Source organism: Crinia signifera, chromosome 11, assembly GCF_055691185.1.
Source record: "Crinia signifera chromosome 11, ASM5569118v1, whole genome shotgun sequence".
In the NCBI taxonomy this organism is placed as follows: Eukaryota; Metazoa; Chordata; class Amphibia; order Anura; family Myobatrachidae; genus Crinia; species Crinia signifera.
Genome location: NC_139227.1, coordinates 46,336,298 through 46,353,935, shown reverse-complemented (window position 1 = coordinate 46,353,935; position 17,638 = coordinate 46,336,298). Strand labels below are relative to the sequence as shown.

Here is a 17,638-nt window from a genome sequence, read left to right as displayed (position 1 = left end):
GGTTTAAAACCGCAAAATTCATCAGCCATTGGCTGTCAAGGCATGCTGGGACTTATAGTTCCGCAGCAGCTTAACTAATAAACACACATTGCTGATTTCGTCAAAAATGAAACATGACCCCTCCGTACAGAAAATAACATGGTCCCACGTCACCCGGTATCTTTGTGTAGCGTCATATGTCTTCATCCTATGGTATGTTACGTGCACTTTCTAAAACCATGGGTTACCCAAAGACTCCTAGAAAACAGACATTCAGTGATACTATGGGAAATGTTGGCACTCTTGAGCAAAAGCTGTCCACTCACATGGCCAGAAAGCAGGCCACTGCAACTGGGCAAAACCATGCTGCACTGCAGGTGGGCAGATGTAACATATGCATAGAGGGTACTTGTGAGTTATCTGGGCGTCCGATTTTTTGATTGTATGCCTTAAGTTAAGGCATACAATCAGATGCGATGCGATACGATATCGCATCGCATCGCATGCGACCATCGGATGCGATGACCCGATTTTTCCATAGGAATCAATGTTAAAATGGACTGAGTCCATTTTAACATGGAATTCAATGGGAAAAAGGGGTCCTTTTCATACCCCTACTATCCAAGTGGGCATGGAGTTGGATATAAACCTGTGGCGAGCGTAGCGAGCCACCGAGCCCGAAGCGTGGCGAGCGAAGCGAGCCCCGCGAGGGGACGGTATTCCGTGTCCCCTCGCGGGGCTCGCTACGCTCGCCACGCTTCGGGCTCGGTGGCTCGCTACGCTCACCACAGGTTTATATCCAACTCCATGCCCACTTGGATAGTAGGGGTATGAAAAGGACCCCTTTTTCCCATTGAATTCCATGTTAAAATGGACTCAGTCCATTTTAACATTGATTCCTATGGAAAAATCGGGTCATCGCATCGCATCGCATCGCATCCGATGGTCGCATGCGATGCGATGCGATGTCCCGATCCGACCCGATTTAAAAATCGGACGCCCGGATAACTCACAAGTACCGCATAGAGAGTTAGATTTGTGTTCAAACCAAAAACTAATTCACAGTGTCAAAATAAAGCCATCTAACTTCTGTGAGCTACATGCAAAAACAACCGGTATTTACCCTGCACAGAAAAAATATAACCCACCCAAATCTAAGTCTCCCTGCACATGTTACATCAGCACCCCTTGCAGTGTGGCATGGTTTTGCCCAGTTGCGTGCTTATTTTAGCTTGGCCAACGAAGCTTCATCAGGACCAATGTGCAGTTTGTGAGTGCAGGACCACCGTATGACCTGTAAGTGGCGCCATAGCTACGGCAAGATTAGGCTCTGCCGCTAAATTGATCTGGAGCCTCTTTCAGGACAGGAGAGCAGGATATTACAGGATGCACAAGGATTGCACTCTTCATATGACTCTTATAGAGGATGCTGTTAGGAGTAGAATGTGCTTTAATAATTAAGCAGCACAGTTTACATTATTCATTACAAAACTTTTTTTTCTTCCAAGACGAGAGAGTGAAAAAAAAAAAAAAAACACAACAAAAAGAGAGTTTATTAATTTGCGTGTAATACTAACCAATTAGGAAGTTTTCAAAGGAGAATTACTCAGGGATCTTTTACTTAGACACGGGAACCAGTGTCCACTGAATACGCTGCTGTTTGGAGCAAGTAAATTCTATAGGCCCAAAACTCACGAGCAGGGCTCGATTACTTCTTTGTTCATTTGCTACTTCCCAGTCTCATTTCATTACTGTGTTTAAGACTTGTCATTATCTGTAATAAAGGAAAACCTTACTCATTACTGGTTATGTTCCATAGCGGAACAAGCCAGGGGGGACAAGAAAGGTGCACGAACCTCGCAGTCTGTCCCCATCACCTTGCCTATCGGCCTCTAGGTTAAAACGATGAACCGCACCGCCGGTAGGCCTCGCCGGAACACACCGCTGCTCCTAGGCATGTCATAAGGTGCCAACTGTTCTCAAAAGGATTGTTCTATTTAAATAAATACACATTTTATACTAATTAATAAGCAAGTTGCCAACACATAACCTGGGAACACGCCTGGCTGCTCCGGCGAAGTTGTCTACTCTGAGCAGTCTAACAAACAACAAAATAATCCACACTCAGTGAGGATCTGATCACATAACCATCGCAGACCGAATTGCAGGATGTATCAAAGCGGGGAGGGAGATAAAGTACCAACCAATCAGCTCCTTACAAGACAGAAGCTGATTGTATGGTACTTTATCGCTATCCGGCTTTGATAAATCATCCCTAATGCCATCCGTTTCACATCAAAGTTCTCATCTTCTAGTGTTCATTCTAGCATGTCTGGTCTGTATTTCAGCACAGATATGAACTTTTTTATGTTTTACCCCAAAATATATTTAGATACGCCGATGGAAATCATAATTGAAATGCACACTGTACCCCCAGAAATATATATATATTCAGCTAGTACGGTAGGCAGCCTGGCAGCAATTGATGATGATTACCATATATGGCTGTATGTGGTAAAATTTAGATCATCATCATCATCAATGGCTGCCAGGCTGTGTGTGGTATAGCCATTCATTATGTGACATCCAGGCAACTATTAGTGTCAGTATTACAAGATGATATAGTGACAGTCTGTGCAATGTTTCCCCTAGACTAGGCAAAGACACTCGGCACTGCAGCGGCAGTACAGACTGCGTACTGCCGAGATGGTGCAGCAACTAGTCATCTCTACTGAAGAAGTGGGCGGACTTGGAGGCGGGGCCTCACGCAGGGAAGAGTGTTATACACACGGTCCTTGTACTCTACAGTACTGAAACACACACAGCCGGGCATGCATTTAGAATCTATATATAAAATTCTATAGGCAAGGAAATGAAATTCCTGGGGGTAATGGACAGTCGCACTGCTGAGACCCAACTGGATATGCCAGTAGCATAACTAATAATGAAGCGCCCCATCCCTCTGTACCGCACTGCCTGACGCCTCTGGGTCTGTACTGTAGCCTGGACCTGAGTTCTCCCTCTCTGCAGTCCCAATGCTCCTCTTGCTACTGATGCAATGAAAAAGTAATTTGCAAAATGGCCGCTGCCTCATAGCAGACAGTTGCATAGGATGCTTCTGCCACCTCTAGCATCCTGAATTACTGTCTGTTGTGAGGGGGTGGCCGTTTTGAGAAGGGTATTTTTAATTGTAATGCAACAGGAGCAGCACGGGACCACAGACAGGAAGATCTGCAGGTCCCGGGAATGGACAAACAATAGCCCCCACAGACCCCCGGCGCCCACACTTAACAAGCGCCTCCAAGCGACCGCGGGGTCCGCGGAGCTGTTGCAATGCCACTGGCGCATGCATATAGATTCATATGTATGCCTGGCTGTGTCTCGGCAGCGTTACCATCCATTACCCCCAGGAATTTTTTTAACCCCATTTGGGGTAATTTACCCCTGTTCCATGACCACTGCTTTAACTGGTCTTGGCAGGACAGACCCCCCGAGGAGTTTGCAGGCCCCCGTGTAACAATGACGCGGCCCTGTACAGAATTTTCTCATGATTGTATTTATATATCATGGGGGAGGGGGAGGGGGGATAAAAGGGAAAATGTTTGACTACAATTTTGGTAGCTAACCCTACAGACAATCTCATGGCAAAAACCCTGGTGAAAATGTTTAGCCATTCTAGAAACGCGTCAAGCAGAGAACACATGAGGAAGGCTGCAGTTATTTGGAAAACATTAAGACTGTTAGCTGTTTGCGCTGAGCTAATGATCTACACATTGGCACAGGGAAGCCTGGTGATACCAGCAAGATTGGACTATACTGGTCGCAACAAAACTGTTGCAGCATTCCAACTTAGAACTTAGAATACTAGAATCAAGACCACTATACATCATCCGGCAGAATACACACACCTTGAATACAACCTAGAGCACTACCCTTCCTCCTTACGTATTAATACCTCCTATCCTGCAATATATAATCTGCACTTTTGTTATATAGATTTCATACTTGTGGTATATTCATCACAACATACATCTTAATATGCATTAGGAGTACAAAAGGGAACACTTTATATAAAGGTCATGCACCGTGGCAAATTGCCGGCCCTCGTAATGCAGGGCCCTCCGACATAAGAGCCCTTTACTTGTGAGTGGTCTATTTTCTGGGGAAGACGCTGCAATACATGGACTGGAAGCAAGTTAGGAATCGTCATATAGAAATGGAAGAAAACCTACAACACAACCCAGGATGCCAATTTGCCACCAACACCAATATTCTGATACCCATCCACTCACTAGCAACTGCTGAGAATTCCGAGGCACATCCACAATCTCACTGCTTTATCCAGGGTTAACGGCTAGACCTCTTCTTATAAATATTGCTTACTGCCTTCGATTCATCGAGATAAGTGGTTTCCAACACAAGTCCTCAAGTATACTCAACAGTTCATGTTTTCTGGATTTCTTTAATAATGCACAAGTGAGTAGAAGTATTTCTCTGGGTCGGTAATCAAAGAAAGAAATCATAGAAAGAAATCCTGAAAACATGACCTATTGGGGTCACTCGAGGACTGGAGATGAGAAGCACAGATGTAGAGGAGCGGTGCTCAGCAGCATACCTTATTCAGCAATGACTAAGTTCTGTACACGGAAGCACTGGAGAGGCCACAGCCAATCAAATAAGCAGCTACTGATGTGCCACATAAAGTAGCTATGATGATTATTAATGCCACAATAACACATGCAAAAACAAAAACAGTGGAGGAAAATGGTACCGGGTTGATAGGTCCACAGTCAATGGGTCAACATCCTATGGTAGACATGGCAATGATTGACACATAAAAAAAGGTCAGCATAATTTTTTGCTTGTTTTGACCTTTTGCCTATGACGAACTTGTCCGTGTCGGCCACTGTTGACCTTATATACAATAAACGAAAAAATATACCATGAGTATTTTTTTTTAAATATATAAATTTGCTACACAGTTACTATATGAAGTCAGACCTGTGACACACACATACAGTATATATATATATATATGTATTTATGTCACGTCAGACATATATATATAGATACAGACATACATACAGTTATCCTCTGTGTTTGGGACACAATGCACCATCGTGGTCATTTCGGTTTCAAAATTTATCCCCTAAGTTCAAAAGCAGCTGCACCCCACTGATACGTGAATATTTCAGGAGTTGCCCTTAGTAACCCTTTATTCGTCCATCGTATTGCTTGAGGGTTGGCACGGCACAGGGATTTGGGTCTCTGGGTGACCATGCCTCAGTTATACAACAGGCCCTACATCATACGGCTATAATAACGGTGGCATGCATGGGTTATGAGGATGTCTGCCAGATCCAAGGTTACTATAGACAGTCACATCAAGTATAATGACCTATAGGAGATACAGTACATGGGGGAACCTTCAGCCACACCAAGATACGGCAAAGCAGAAATACATGACAAGTTCACGCCGGCTTAATGTAATCGGTGCTCCCCTCCCTATGAACCCTTCGGCTGCCAGGGAATGGCGTTGTATGCACTGCGATGAAACAGTTAACACAGATGCTTTAAGGATTTAGTGGTTTAGTGCAAAGGGAAAGATGGCATTGATTTTGTATGATACATCAGTCTTCCAAGCCTAAATCCTTTTCATGCATGATCATAATGAACTAAGCTGTCCTTCACATTTTACCCCCTTTAATCATTGCTATTCTAGTCGTGTAGGGAAACCGGTGCAGATATAGGATCTCATTGGGAAAAGGTTAACGTTCATAGGAAACAAGGATCCGCCGGTGGCTTGTGGTGCAGCTGGCAGATGGATAATACGGAGTTCATTGTCATCATCATCAGTTTTCTATTACTTTAAAATAAAAACTGTGCCATATAGATTCTGCCGGGCGTCCGGCCAGCAGGCTCTAGTCTAGGAATGGGATATTTGGCTCAATGCAAACAAAATAAATAAAACAAACCAAATAGAGAAACTGCACGGTGTAACACCGCTGATCTGCTGAAATAAAAAATGTGCGCTCAAGACAGTTTAACCACGCAGACCGCCAATATAATGGCAATGATGAGCACCACGCTAAAGACCGAGCCGGCTAAGAGTTTGCTCAGGTCGCAGAAGGCCTTGCGTTCCTCTGTGGATATAGCACCAGGCGAGGAAGCCCCGGCGCTTGCCGCGCACTTCAGTTCAGCCCCCGGATTCTGCTTGGCTTCCACCGACCACTGGGGGACGCTGACCTTCATTTCCATCTCGTACATCATCTCATCCATTAGGTTGATCTCGTTCTCCAGATCCTTGAGGTCCAGCACGTCAATGTTATGGTCGGCGTCGTACTTCATGTTCTGGATGCTCATGGCCCGGGCAGCCACCCCAGAGGTGCCCCCGCTCATGCCGCTTTGTATTATGTGCTTCTTGGGGATGTTTAACGGGAACTCGTGACCGAGTTCTAAAGCCCGTCTCATGTCGGTCTCCAAGATGTCCATGCAGGTGGAGAAGATGACCCATAGCCTCTCAAACTCCGCTTTGTCGTCTTTACTCAGGGTGGTGTCCTTGAGCGTGGTGGTGAGCTTATTTCTATTTGCCACCGCCAGCTCCTGAGCCTTCTGTCTGGTCTTCCTCAGCTCCTCACGGAGGTTCTGTGAGTCGGATGTACCACCAATGGTGAGCACAAGATGCCTGTAGCACGCAGTGACCTTATTCAGGGCGGCCAGCAACGCCTTGCACTCCTCTTTCAGCATTTCCCCTTGGGCACCTTGTGATGCCAACCAGTGAGGGATGGTGGAAGCTCAATAGGTGGCAAGCAAGACTGGTCCCTCAAAATGTTTGTAAAGAAAACGCAATAGCGGGAAGGTTCTTTGGGTCTTCCATTGTTTGGCACCTGCCGGGGCTCTCGGAGGAGTTTACCCTACTCATTTGCAAGATCAGTGGCCCCAACATCCCACACGGTGCCCTCCGACCTTATGGTTGGTGACGAGCCACAGATAAATGCATCCACCATTACAAGTCGCATCCATACATGTTATATTCCAAACCAGAGTACTGGGAATTACGAGCTGCCAGGGCACGGTCCATACAATGAGCCAATGGGTTCTCCGCTGCTGTTAAATCATAGTTGAATCTGCCACAAAGTGTTGTCCCAGAGCCCTGGTCATCCCCTTATGCAGATGCGTTAGATAGATCCAGCCACACAGCCATGCAAAGCACTGGGCTGCAGCCTCCGCTTTCCCTCACATCCAGCTCCTCTCAGCTCTGTGCAGCAGCCTCTCTCAGTCTAAACTAGCAGCAGCAGCAGCCAGCAACAGCAGCACCTGTAGGAGTCACGTGAGGACAACACTGGGAGGGACCACGTGACGGTCTTAGCGAATCCCGGCCCGCCATCTTGGGTGAGGGCAAAGTAGCATCAGTCGCGCTTCTCCTCTAGGATTTAGCCACCCTTAAGCGCAATGAATTCCCATGTCCTGGTTTCAGTGAAAAGACGAGCGATGTTGTTTTTCCAGGAACAAAGATGGCGAACGGAGCTTGCGGGTCAGTGACGTTGTGCCACCCCGGGACCTCTGAATGCTCTTTACTTGTGGCAGCGCCCACGTCTCCTTCCAATTGGCCGAGCGGAGTGCCAATCAGGCTGAATGGCCGCTTTCATTGGCTGCTCGCCGTGTTGTTCGCCCCGCTGTGTGGTGCTCTCTGGGGAGCTGAGAGTGAGGAGGAAGCGGGGAGATGTCACTGAGCGAGTGAGTGTCAGGACTGTCACGCCGCTGAGTGAGTATCGGGACTGTCATTGTGTGTGTTTTGTCTGTCCCTCTGGTCTCGTACCATTACATATATGCCTGTCACGGGACGGGCAGGTCCTGAGGGCCACACATTGGGCCCTAGAGAGTAAGAGCCGGAAAAGGATTGGGGTGATCCCAGAGACTAGTGAGAGCTGGAGGAGGATGGGGGTGATCCCAGAGAGTGAGAGCTGGAGGAGGATGGGTGTGTTCCCAGAGAGTGAGCGCTTGGGGGTGATCCCAGAGAGTCAGAGCTTGGGGGAGATGGGGATGATCCTAGAGAGGGAGAGGAGGATGGGGGTGATACCTCAGAATCAGAGCTCAATTTTCAATAAAGGCAGCTTGTTGTCAGTTGGGAGGTGGTAGAGTTTTTTTGTTGAGCCGTGGCAGATGAATGGGGGATGACAAATTCTTGAATGAGTAAAAAGGGAAATACATTTTTGGGATCAATGTTTAATTTCTGGAACTCCACCTAAAATGGAATTTGCAGTTTTGGATTGACATGCAGTTGATTTTGTGTTAAGTAAACTGCACAACCACCAGTTCCAATGTGACCATAAGGCAAACTACTTGCCATCGGTTTCCTCACAGTGAGCTACAAAAGATTGCTCAGACATATTATATTTATTATGCATTCGATTCCTCCTTGCTGTCCCTCTGTGCTAATAGACCTCTATTCTTTTCAGTGTAATTCAATTGTTGCTCTGGTCAGAAGCACATTAGCATTTACCGTCGCTGAAAGCGTCGGGTTAAGCCACACAAAGCAACTGAACCTGTGCAAAACTATGGACTATAAACAGCTTGTTTTTTTGCACCTGCGTAGGATGCAAGGGGAAAAAAGTGTGTGCCACGGATAATGGGTGTATGATTGGTGCAACATTTGAATAGCCTGATAGACACCCATTACTATAGATGGCCTGCAGGGGGCGTGTGAAATAATTAAATTCCCCCCCCTATTGGCATCCTTTTTAGTCTGCCATGAGTCAGACACGCATACAATATGGGATTTCTATTCAATAGATCATCTTCGAGTTCATTTTAGTTATTTTTATGTATATTACAGTGAAATGTCTCTAGGCTGGCTTGCCTTGTGACTGTTGGCAGAGTAAACTCATTGTCGTCTAAGTGCCAGAGACTCTGCCGAGAGAGATCCTTTTCTTGTGAGATAATCACATGTGACATCAAAGTCCACTAAGCACACAATGCACACTGGTAAATATACAAAAAATTGTAAAAGTTATATTGCCAATAGCAACCAATTAGATTCTGTCTATATTTCTCTATTGCATCCTGTAAAATTAGTGTTCATTCTAGAACCCGCTATCTTTGAAAACCCATGCAGTTCCTATTCCCTGCCTGGGGTGTAGCTGTCTGCTGTGGTGTTTCTAGCACAGGTCTGGTTTGCATATCAGTGCTGATATACAGACCCCACTGTGCTAGAAGCACTACAGCAGACAGCGACACCCCAGGCAGGGAAGAGGAACTGCATGGGTTTTCAAAGATAGCGGGTGCTAGAATGAACACTAAAAATGAATCTGATTGGTTGCTATGGGTAATATCAACTATTTGAATTTTTAAAAGCTTTAGACACTATACCCCTTAATCCACTTGCTTACTATGTACCTCATTGGTATTCAGTATGAAATCCCAGCGGTCGGGATCCCGGCGTTCAAAATCCCGACGTCGGAATCACGACCGCCGAAATCCCAACAAGGGGGGGACGTGGATCGCCCCCCCCTTGTGGGCTCGCTGCACTCGCCACGCAGCGGGCCCGGTGCCTCGCTATGCTCGGCACGCTAATTTATTCTCCCTCCAGGGGTGTCGTGGACACCCACGGAGGGAGAAGGTGTCGGGATTTCGGCGTCGGGATTCTGAACGCCGGGATCCCGACCGCCGGGATTTTAACTGCATCCCCATTAGACAAGTCGGGGCTCTTAAGAGCTAGCCCCAATTAAAATGACAAATGTTGATACTAGCACTGGGTGAGCCTGGCTGCGTTCATCCGTGGGAAGGGGAAACCTCCTGGGCTATATTAATGTATAGGCACACTGGGCAGCTGACCAGGGCCTCACTATTCTAGGGGGCTCCCAGCACAGATGGCTGGTGCCTTCACAGCTTCCTGTTATGCACATCACTGATAAAACAAAAATCTGACATGCCTGATAGGTTTACTTGCTGGGCATTGAGGGTCTCGTTCAGTGCTATCTGCTAATCTGTGCCTGATAAACCACATTATGAGCAGGCTTATGGGCTCCTAAAACTGTAAAATTTTGATGCCATGTTTAAAATTTTAGACCGCAGCGTGACCTATTTCTCCTGCTCTGCTGCCAGGACAGTAGCTTTCTATAGGGTTTTGTACAAATCATTTTTTTTTTTTGTTTTTTTTTTTTTAAAGCTTGTGTAGCGCACAGAAACTCTGCCAGGTGCACGATTATAACCCTGCATTATTTTCCATGTGTCTTACCCACTTTTTTAGAGCCAGTATACTTTATGTGGACGAGCAATAAATTTATACATAATGGGCAGATTTCGATTGTTATTCTTTGTTTAAGGTTAGTTGACTTACAAAACTGTATCTTTATAGGACTAGACTGCAGGTTATGTATGTATGTATGTCATATGCCTACATTTTGAAACTAGTTTCAGGGAGATTATGGTTGGTAGCAGAATTTTGCATAGCACCCCATTGAGGGGGCGTGTCATGCTCCTCCCAAAAGGCGTGTCTCATTCCATATATGGAGAGATTGTAAGCATGGGTGTGTACTGCTACTATCCATCTGTGAGGAATCTAGTAAAATGACTTGTATCCAAATGTAGATGAGCCCCAAAGCAGTTAGTAAGAGATACTATACTTGGTAAAGTGCTGGGAAATGGAGCTGATGATTCAATGTAAATGTATCCGTCTCATTTGTGTTTTTTTGCGATTTTTAGGCAAAAAATGACCAAATTTGAATGTTTTCACAGAGGGTTGCGAATTGCTGTAAAAATCACACTTTTTGCTGCAAATTTGCGCATTCTGAAGTGCCAATTTTTCAATTCGCATCCAGATGTTTTCCCATTAAAAAGTATACAAATCGCAAATTTAATGGCATGCAAATTTGGGAAAATGTTACTAAAAATTGCCACACCAACAGACCAGGTTGCAATTTTGACAGCACCATGCACAGATCAGTGCAATCTGCGCATGGTTCTGTCCAAAAAAAAAAAAAAATGTGAGCATAACCAGCCCCGGGCTCAAAGAGCTGGTCCTGGCTTCATAAAATCACGGGGCAAACAGAGTAAGGGTCCCCTGGATTTGATAAAACCAGCACCTGGCTCAAGGGATGGTCCTGGTTCCCAGGAGTACAGGGGACAAAATGAGTAGGGTTCCCCCTGTATTTCAAGAACCAGCACTGGGCCCAACCAGCCAGCAGGGTAATGCCACAGGCGGGGGGAGACTTTTTTTATACAAGTCCCCCCCAGTCAGAGCATTAACCCCCTGACCAGTCAGCATGGGCCGGGATCCTGGGGATGTGAGGACCCCCACAATGAAGAGGTCACCCCCTCCAGAATTTTACCTGCCTATGCTGAAGCTCGGGGCTGTCCCCGGTTGCCCTGGGCGGTGGCCATTGGGCAGATTCTGATTTTTTTTTTTTATTGTGTATTGTTGTGGAACTACAAGTCCCAGCAAGTCTGCATCGCATGCAGGGACTTGAAGAACCACAAGTCCCAGCACACAGGGCATTAAAGGGACTTGTAGTTCCACAACAATACAATTTGTGAAATAAAATACAAACACACAATAAAAGTATAACTTTATTACATACATAGCCCATTCACACAGATACTTACTTACCTTGACACATAGGTAGGTACCTCCATCCTACGGTCCTGGAGAAAGTTTAAAGTGGGTACCTGCGGAAGGAAACCATACTTACGGGAGTCCTCTGGTGTAGATCACGTCCTCTAAAGCCCCGTACACACGGGGGAGATATATTGCTCAGCCATATATTGCTGAGCAATATATTGCTCAGTTTCTCCTGTTCATCAGCGACCAGAGATGGTCGCTGATGAAAAAGAAACTGCCGGGGGAGCCGGCAGTGGTAATCAGCTGGTCGCAGGAGCATGTTCCTGCGACCAGTGATCACTACAGGGGTAAAAACGGGAGCGCGCACCCGGCTATATATCGCCGGTGCACACTCCCATCATGGGCAATATGGTCACTTAGCGACCATATTTCCCACGATATTATACAAAATCGCCCACGTGTGTACACACCCTTATGTCCAAGTAGCATCCAGGGACATTTTCATGACTAAAAATCATTTTATTTTTTCCATGAATTCGCATCTCATTAAATAGTCGAATTCAGGCTAAAAAATGCGATAAGGTGCGATTTCGGAACCGCCCTAAAAATCGCATCCTATTAAATATTTTTTTAGACAACATTTTTTTATTTGACTGATATATAACAAATGTGAGCGCCGCTGGCATTTTTGTGGATATTTTGCACATCTCTCACAGATGTTTGCATTTTAAAGGGTTAAATAAGTGATCTACATACAGATCAACCAGCAGCGGGGATACCTATGGTCAGAATTTCGCAGAGGGAATCCCAACAGGCGTCAGGTAAGTATACTTGCAGTGCGTGACTACTATGCCTATTTAAATGTTCGTCTCTAACCTGTGCTAACAAATTGTAAGATATAGGATCAGAAGAACTATAAATAGAGGTGAGATTTGTAAAGTAAAAACACTTATAAAACATTTTTATTTGATCACTTCTCCCTTTTAAATATCTAGTGCTGAGGGGTGCGTGGAGGCTATGTACTGGGCAAGGCGCCCGTTTGTAGCACCCTATGTCACCCTACTGCGCTTGCACTGTATTTTGCATTGTGTGTTCTGCAGCAGAGTTTGCGGTAGCTGTGCAGTTGTGGACCTGCATGTACTCCTGGTCCCCTTCCATGTAGATAAATCCGTATAATTGTCCAGTACCTGTATCGCCCACAGTGCCCTGTGTCCTGCACATTAACTTTCATGTTTTCCTTGTGCAGATAAGTACATACGGTCGGTGGGGACGAGTGACCGTGGTCAGGAACTTGTGGCCTCTGGCATATAACTTTTCTGTGTGGTTTGGGATAGACAGGACCCAGGGACTCATTGTCCAAACTGTAACACCCTTCCCTGGGGTTTCATCCAGCTGACTGAGTTATTCGTCATCTGTCCCCTCTGGCACAGAGCACTGGATGTCTGAGTTGTGTATGTGGATTGCTGTATTTCATGGTATACGTTCAGAATGTCAGCAATGTCTACGTGTTGGCAAATACAACTACGACAGATGATTTATGACATTATTTTTTACCAATTTGTAGGAGGTGTGTGTTTGTGAGGGGGGGGGGGGGGGGTTGAGGGAGAGGGTTTTTTTTTTAACAGTGTTTTTTTTTTTTTAAACTACCGGTATGTTTTAATGAAAAAAACATGAAATCCTGCCTATTATAGTGATATCATTCTAACTCTAGCAATACAAAGTTATTAGTATTTGATAATTATTTATTTTGTATCCTTCAATAAACCCATTATTTTACTTCTTATTATTCCTATTCAATCTGAATATATGTAGAGAGACGAAACCTTTTACAGCACAAAAGTACACTCCAAAGATAGATGACAATAAGAACATAAGTTGTGGCTTTCTCCTGTCGTATAGGATTTTTAGGGAAGGAGTTTGTGGAATCTTAGCTGATGCTAGGCAGATTTAATACTTTTTTTGACTAAGGTTCACACTCCCTATTTGTGTGTGTGTGTGTGTGTATTCACTGCATTGGTTCACACTACCAATTTGTGTCTGTGTGTGTGTGTGTGTGTGTATTCACTGCATTGGTTCACACTACCTATTTGTGTCTGTGTGTGTGTATTCACTGCATTGGTTCACACTACCTATTTGTGTGTGTGTGTATTCACTGCATTGGTTCACACTACCTATTTGTGTCTGTGTGTGTGTTCACTGCATTGGTTCAAACTACCTATTTGTGTGTGTGTATTCACTGCATTGGTTCACACTACCTATTTGTGTGTGTATTCACTGCATTGGTTCACACTACCTATTTGTGTCTGTGTGTGTGTGTATTCACTGCATTGGTTCACACTACCTATTTGTGTGTGTGTGTGTGTGTGTGTGTATTCACTGCATTGGTTCACACTACCTATTTGTGTCTGTGTGTGTGTGTGTGTGTGTGTGTATTCACTGCATTGGTTCACACTCCCTATTTGTGTCTGTGTCGCTTCTCGGCCTTTTGGCTAAGATCAAGTGTAGTATCTGTTCTTATCAGTGGGTATGGACTGGCCTCTGGCATAGCATAGAGAAAGGCTGGACTGAGTAGCTGCTCTGATGGGCGGAGGGTGTGGGACCCCTCTTTTTTGCCTGGGAGTGGTGAAAAGTCTGGCTGAGTACCTTCACCTCTGCCAGTGGTAGGAGGTGTTGTTTCCGTAAACCCACTGGTAGGAGGGGGGGAGAAACACTGGGCCTAGTAGTTTGGCTCTCTTGACGGGGTTCGTAGCCCCGAAGGATGAGACAGCGAAAGGCTCAGTCTAGTATCCATTCCCAAGGAGCGGAGAAAGGCTGGGACTGAGTAGATGGCTCCTGTTCCAGAGGTTCGTAGCCTCTGATGGGGAGACCGCGAAAAAGCCCAGCTTAGTACCTTAACCTTGGGATCGGAGAAACACTGAGACTGAGTAGATTGCTCTTCCGAGGGGGCCGCAACCCCTAAGGGAGTCTTTCGAAAAGCCCAGTGGAGTACCCATTTCCCATGCCAGGGGCTGGAAAGTGCCCTATGAAGGGAGCAGAGAAACACTTGGTCGGACGCTGATCGGTCGGCTGCCTAGGGCCCGAGGCTGCACTGTGCCCCCGGGGAAACTCGGGGGTGCTGAACATGCACGGGTGATCCCAAAATCACCATGCACTTGCACCGCGCACTTCCCTCTAGGTTAGCGCTTCACGTCCTTACCTTGTCCTTTTGGATGGGGTAGGACAATTTTTCACACCCCCACCCCGGCCTTCTGGCTGGTGTCTCTTTATTATTTATTTCTCTTCTTCACATTCGTGCACTTTTCACGTTTTCTGTTTTCCGTAGTTTGTCACGTTTTTTTGGGTAGTGTGGTCGACCCTTACGGGCCTACTATTCCCCAATGTGCCGAAGCTCTCATCCTTTTGGGGAGCGCTTCGGTCCCCTCGAGGACGACCCCGAGCCGCAAGGCGGAGGGAAGTCTAACCCTTCCGAGGGTTGAGGAAAGAGGGTCTCTCTAAGCTTCGGCGAAGAGGCCCACCATTCCCTATTTTCCCCTCTTCGGCCTTATGGCTGAGAAGGGTTAGGGGAAAAACGGGGCCCTTCTCCTTTGAGAGAGGGTCCATTTCGATCGCACGGCCCCCTTTGCACGTGTTTAGGCACAGCACTGGTGGTAGGGAGCACACCTCAAGCTCATTTGTGTGTGTGTGTGTGTGTGTGTGTGTGTGTGTGCATTCACTGCATTGGTTCACACTCCCTATTTGTGTCTGTGTGTGTGTGTGTGTGTGTGTGTGCATGCATTCACTGCATTGGTTCACACTCCCTATTTGTCTGTGTGTGTGCATTCACTGCATTGGTTCACACTCCCTATTTGTCTGTGTGTGTGTGTGTGTATTCACTGCATTGGTTCACACTCCCTATTTGTGTGTGTGTGTGTGTGTGTGTGTGTGTGTATTCACTGCATTGGTTCACACTCCCTATTTGTCTGTGTGTGCGCATTCACTGCATTGGTTCACACTCCCTATTTGTGTCTGTGTGTGTGTGTGCGCATTCACTGCATTGGTTCACACTCCCTATTTCTGTGTGTATTCACTGCATTAGTTCAGCTCACTCAAATGAAGACCACAGATATCAAGAACAGGGCTTAGGTCGGAAGGTCGACACAAGCATTAGATCGACCACGGTAAGGTCAAAAGGTTGACATGAGTTTTTCACATGTTTTTTTTTTTCTTTTTTTATTGAGCCGACTTGTGGCGAATGGCGGTAATTTATATCCTATCATCCATTCCAGCATGGTGGTAGAATATAATAGTGTGCTGAGTGCAGGGGAAGCGGACTATGTCGACGTGTGTGTGGGAGGGAGGCTGGGGACATGTCGACATGAATACCTTATGTCGACCTAATGCTTGTGTTGACCTTCCGACCCAGTTAACCTTGGCTATGTCGACCTATTTCAGGTGTCAACCTAAGCCCTGTTGACCATTAGTGGTCTATCTAATGTATGTCGACACTATGACCCATACCCCTCCGTTGCGTACCCAGAATGCACTTCAGCTGTACGACAGGACAAGCACTTAATCACAGCAGTGTGGGGATGAGCGATTTATAAGCCTGCATACGGCCACGGTAATACCCCACAGGCAGGCGGTAAGGGGATCTCCTACCCAGCAGTCTCCGCTGTGGGACACTGATGTTGAACCAGTGACCTCCGCGACCTGTATTATTTCAGAGGGAACATCACGAACAGTCTCTGTACCATGACTGCCGGTCAGAAGCTCTAAGGATTATGGTTATAAGGGACTGCGGACTTTGATTTTTGGAGCTGTAGTATCCTTCTTACATATTAAGCTGGATTTTTAGGCTGTTGTCTAATTGACCTGTGAGATCGTCCTAAAATAATCATTTTAAATGATGGTCTAAAAATTGGATAACAACGTTGTCTCTGTGGCTGATACGTTGTATACTTCAGATGAATTCTGGGTATCTATTTATAATGTGACTATATTAATACTGCATGTGACTAGTTGAAGGTTAGGCAGCCAGACCGTCTACTACTAACAACATAAAGAATATACATTGGTATCTGGGTGGCTGACAGAAGAGGTTGACGCACAAAAAGTTGACACCTGAAAAGGTCAGCATGAGGGGTTTTTTTTTTTTTACATTTTTAGGCTTTTTCCAAACTTCAACATCCACGTGGACTCCGATTGGGAACGGTAAAGTGTGCTGATCACAGCGAGAGCACATGTATGTTTGAATAAAACTGATTTATTGCCGCACCTGTATGTTCTATATGGTGTCATATTTACTGGCCAATTAGCTCCATCCGTGGCTCCTGGTGACTGTAGACTAGGACGATATACAATGGAATCGACCCCCTCTGACCGTTGACGTTCTGATGTTGACATTTTCTTCCCCATCCCTCCCTCTCTGACGGGTACATTTACTAAAAGGGAACTGATGTCGGCTCTCATTTATCTAGTACTTTGTAGAAAATAGAGAAACTCATGTCGACCTTTTGCTTATGTCGACACTACGCATGTTGGCATTTTTGGTGTCAACCTAGGCATTGACTGTGATATGATCCATACCCCTGTCCCAAAATTATTTGGGACATATCTGTTTTTGTTGAGGGTAGTCCTTATCTGGAACGGAAGTATGATTTTATTTTATTTATAGATTTATTTTATATTTTATTTAGACATCTTTACATTTCTGTTTGTTTGTTTCTTCTTTTGGCAGTGGTCTGTATTCCTGAAACGCCAGCTAGCACGACTGTATGGATAGTGTAACGCAAAGGCACACATACGCCCTGGGTTATCCATTTTCATAGGGTTTTTGCCCTTTTTTCTTTAGCTTGAGTAAATGTACTATTTTTGTGCCGGGTCTTGAAATATTTAAATTCTTTGGGAGAAAGTCGAGTAATTTTTTTTTTTTTTTCTCCTCGTCAAGTGGGTCAGAGCTGTCTCTCTTCTGCCTTGCGGATACTGCAGGGAGCTGAAGGGTTTTAATAATTTACCTTTGTTTATGCCATGCCAAGAAAAGGTTTGTTAAAGAGCAGACATTAATGGTTTGTCTTTATAGCGGTGCCAGCATGTCTTAGCACCGCGGTACGCTGAGGATGG

The 17,638-nt window shown here is 45.6% G+C and overlaps 2 protein-coding genes and 1 pseudogene across 4 annotated transcripts in view; 2 read left to right on the top strand and 1 right to left on the bottom strand.

The window, feature by feature from the left end:
* Positions 1 to 864: 864 nt before the first annotated feature.
* RGS9BP (regulator of G protein signaling 9 binding protein) lies at positions 865 to 7,305 on the bottom strand. Its single transcript, XM_083165441.1, has one exon. It carries the CDS (start codon positions 6,724 to 6,726, stop codon positions 6,013 to 6,015), a length of 714 nt encoding a protein of 237 aa, XP_083021567.1. The 5' UTR covers positions 6,727 to 7,305; the 3' UTR covers positions 865 to 6,012.
* A 284-nt stretch (positions 7,306 to 7,589) lies between these two features.
* ANKRD27 (ankyrin repeat domain 27) overlaps positions 7,590 to 17,638 on the top strand; it is a 63,026-nt gene continuing 52,977 nt past the window's right edge. For all 3 annotated transcript variants that reach the window (XM_083164438.1, XM_083164437.1, XM_083164436.1), the window contains exon 1: positions 7,590 to 7,744. The gene's annotated coding sequence lies outside the window, so the exon portion shown is untranslated. The remainder of the gene's footprint in view (positions 7,745 to 17,638) is intronic.
* Positions 14,009 to 14,144, top strand: LOC146046486 (U2 spliceosomal RNA; annotated as a pseudogene).

Coding starts and splice junctions, on each gene's coding strand:
- RGS9BP (XM_083165441.1), bottom strand. CDS start 6,726: ATGCTGAAAGAGGAGTGCAAGGCGTTGCTGGCCGCCCTGAATAAGGTC.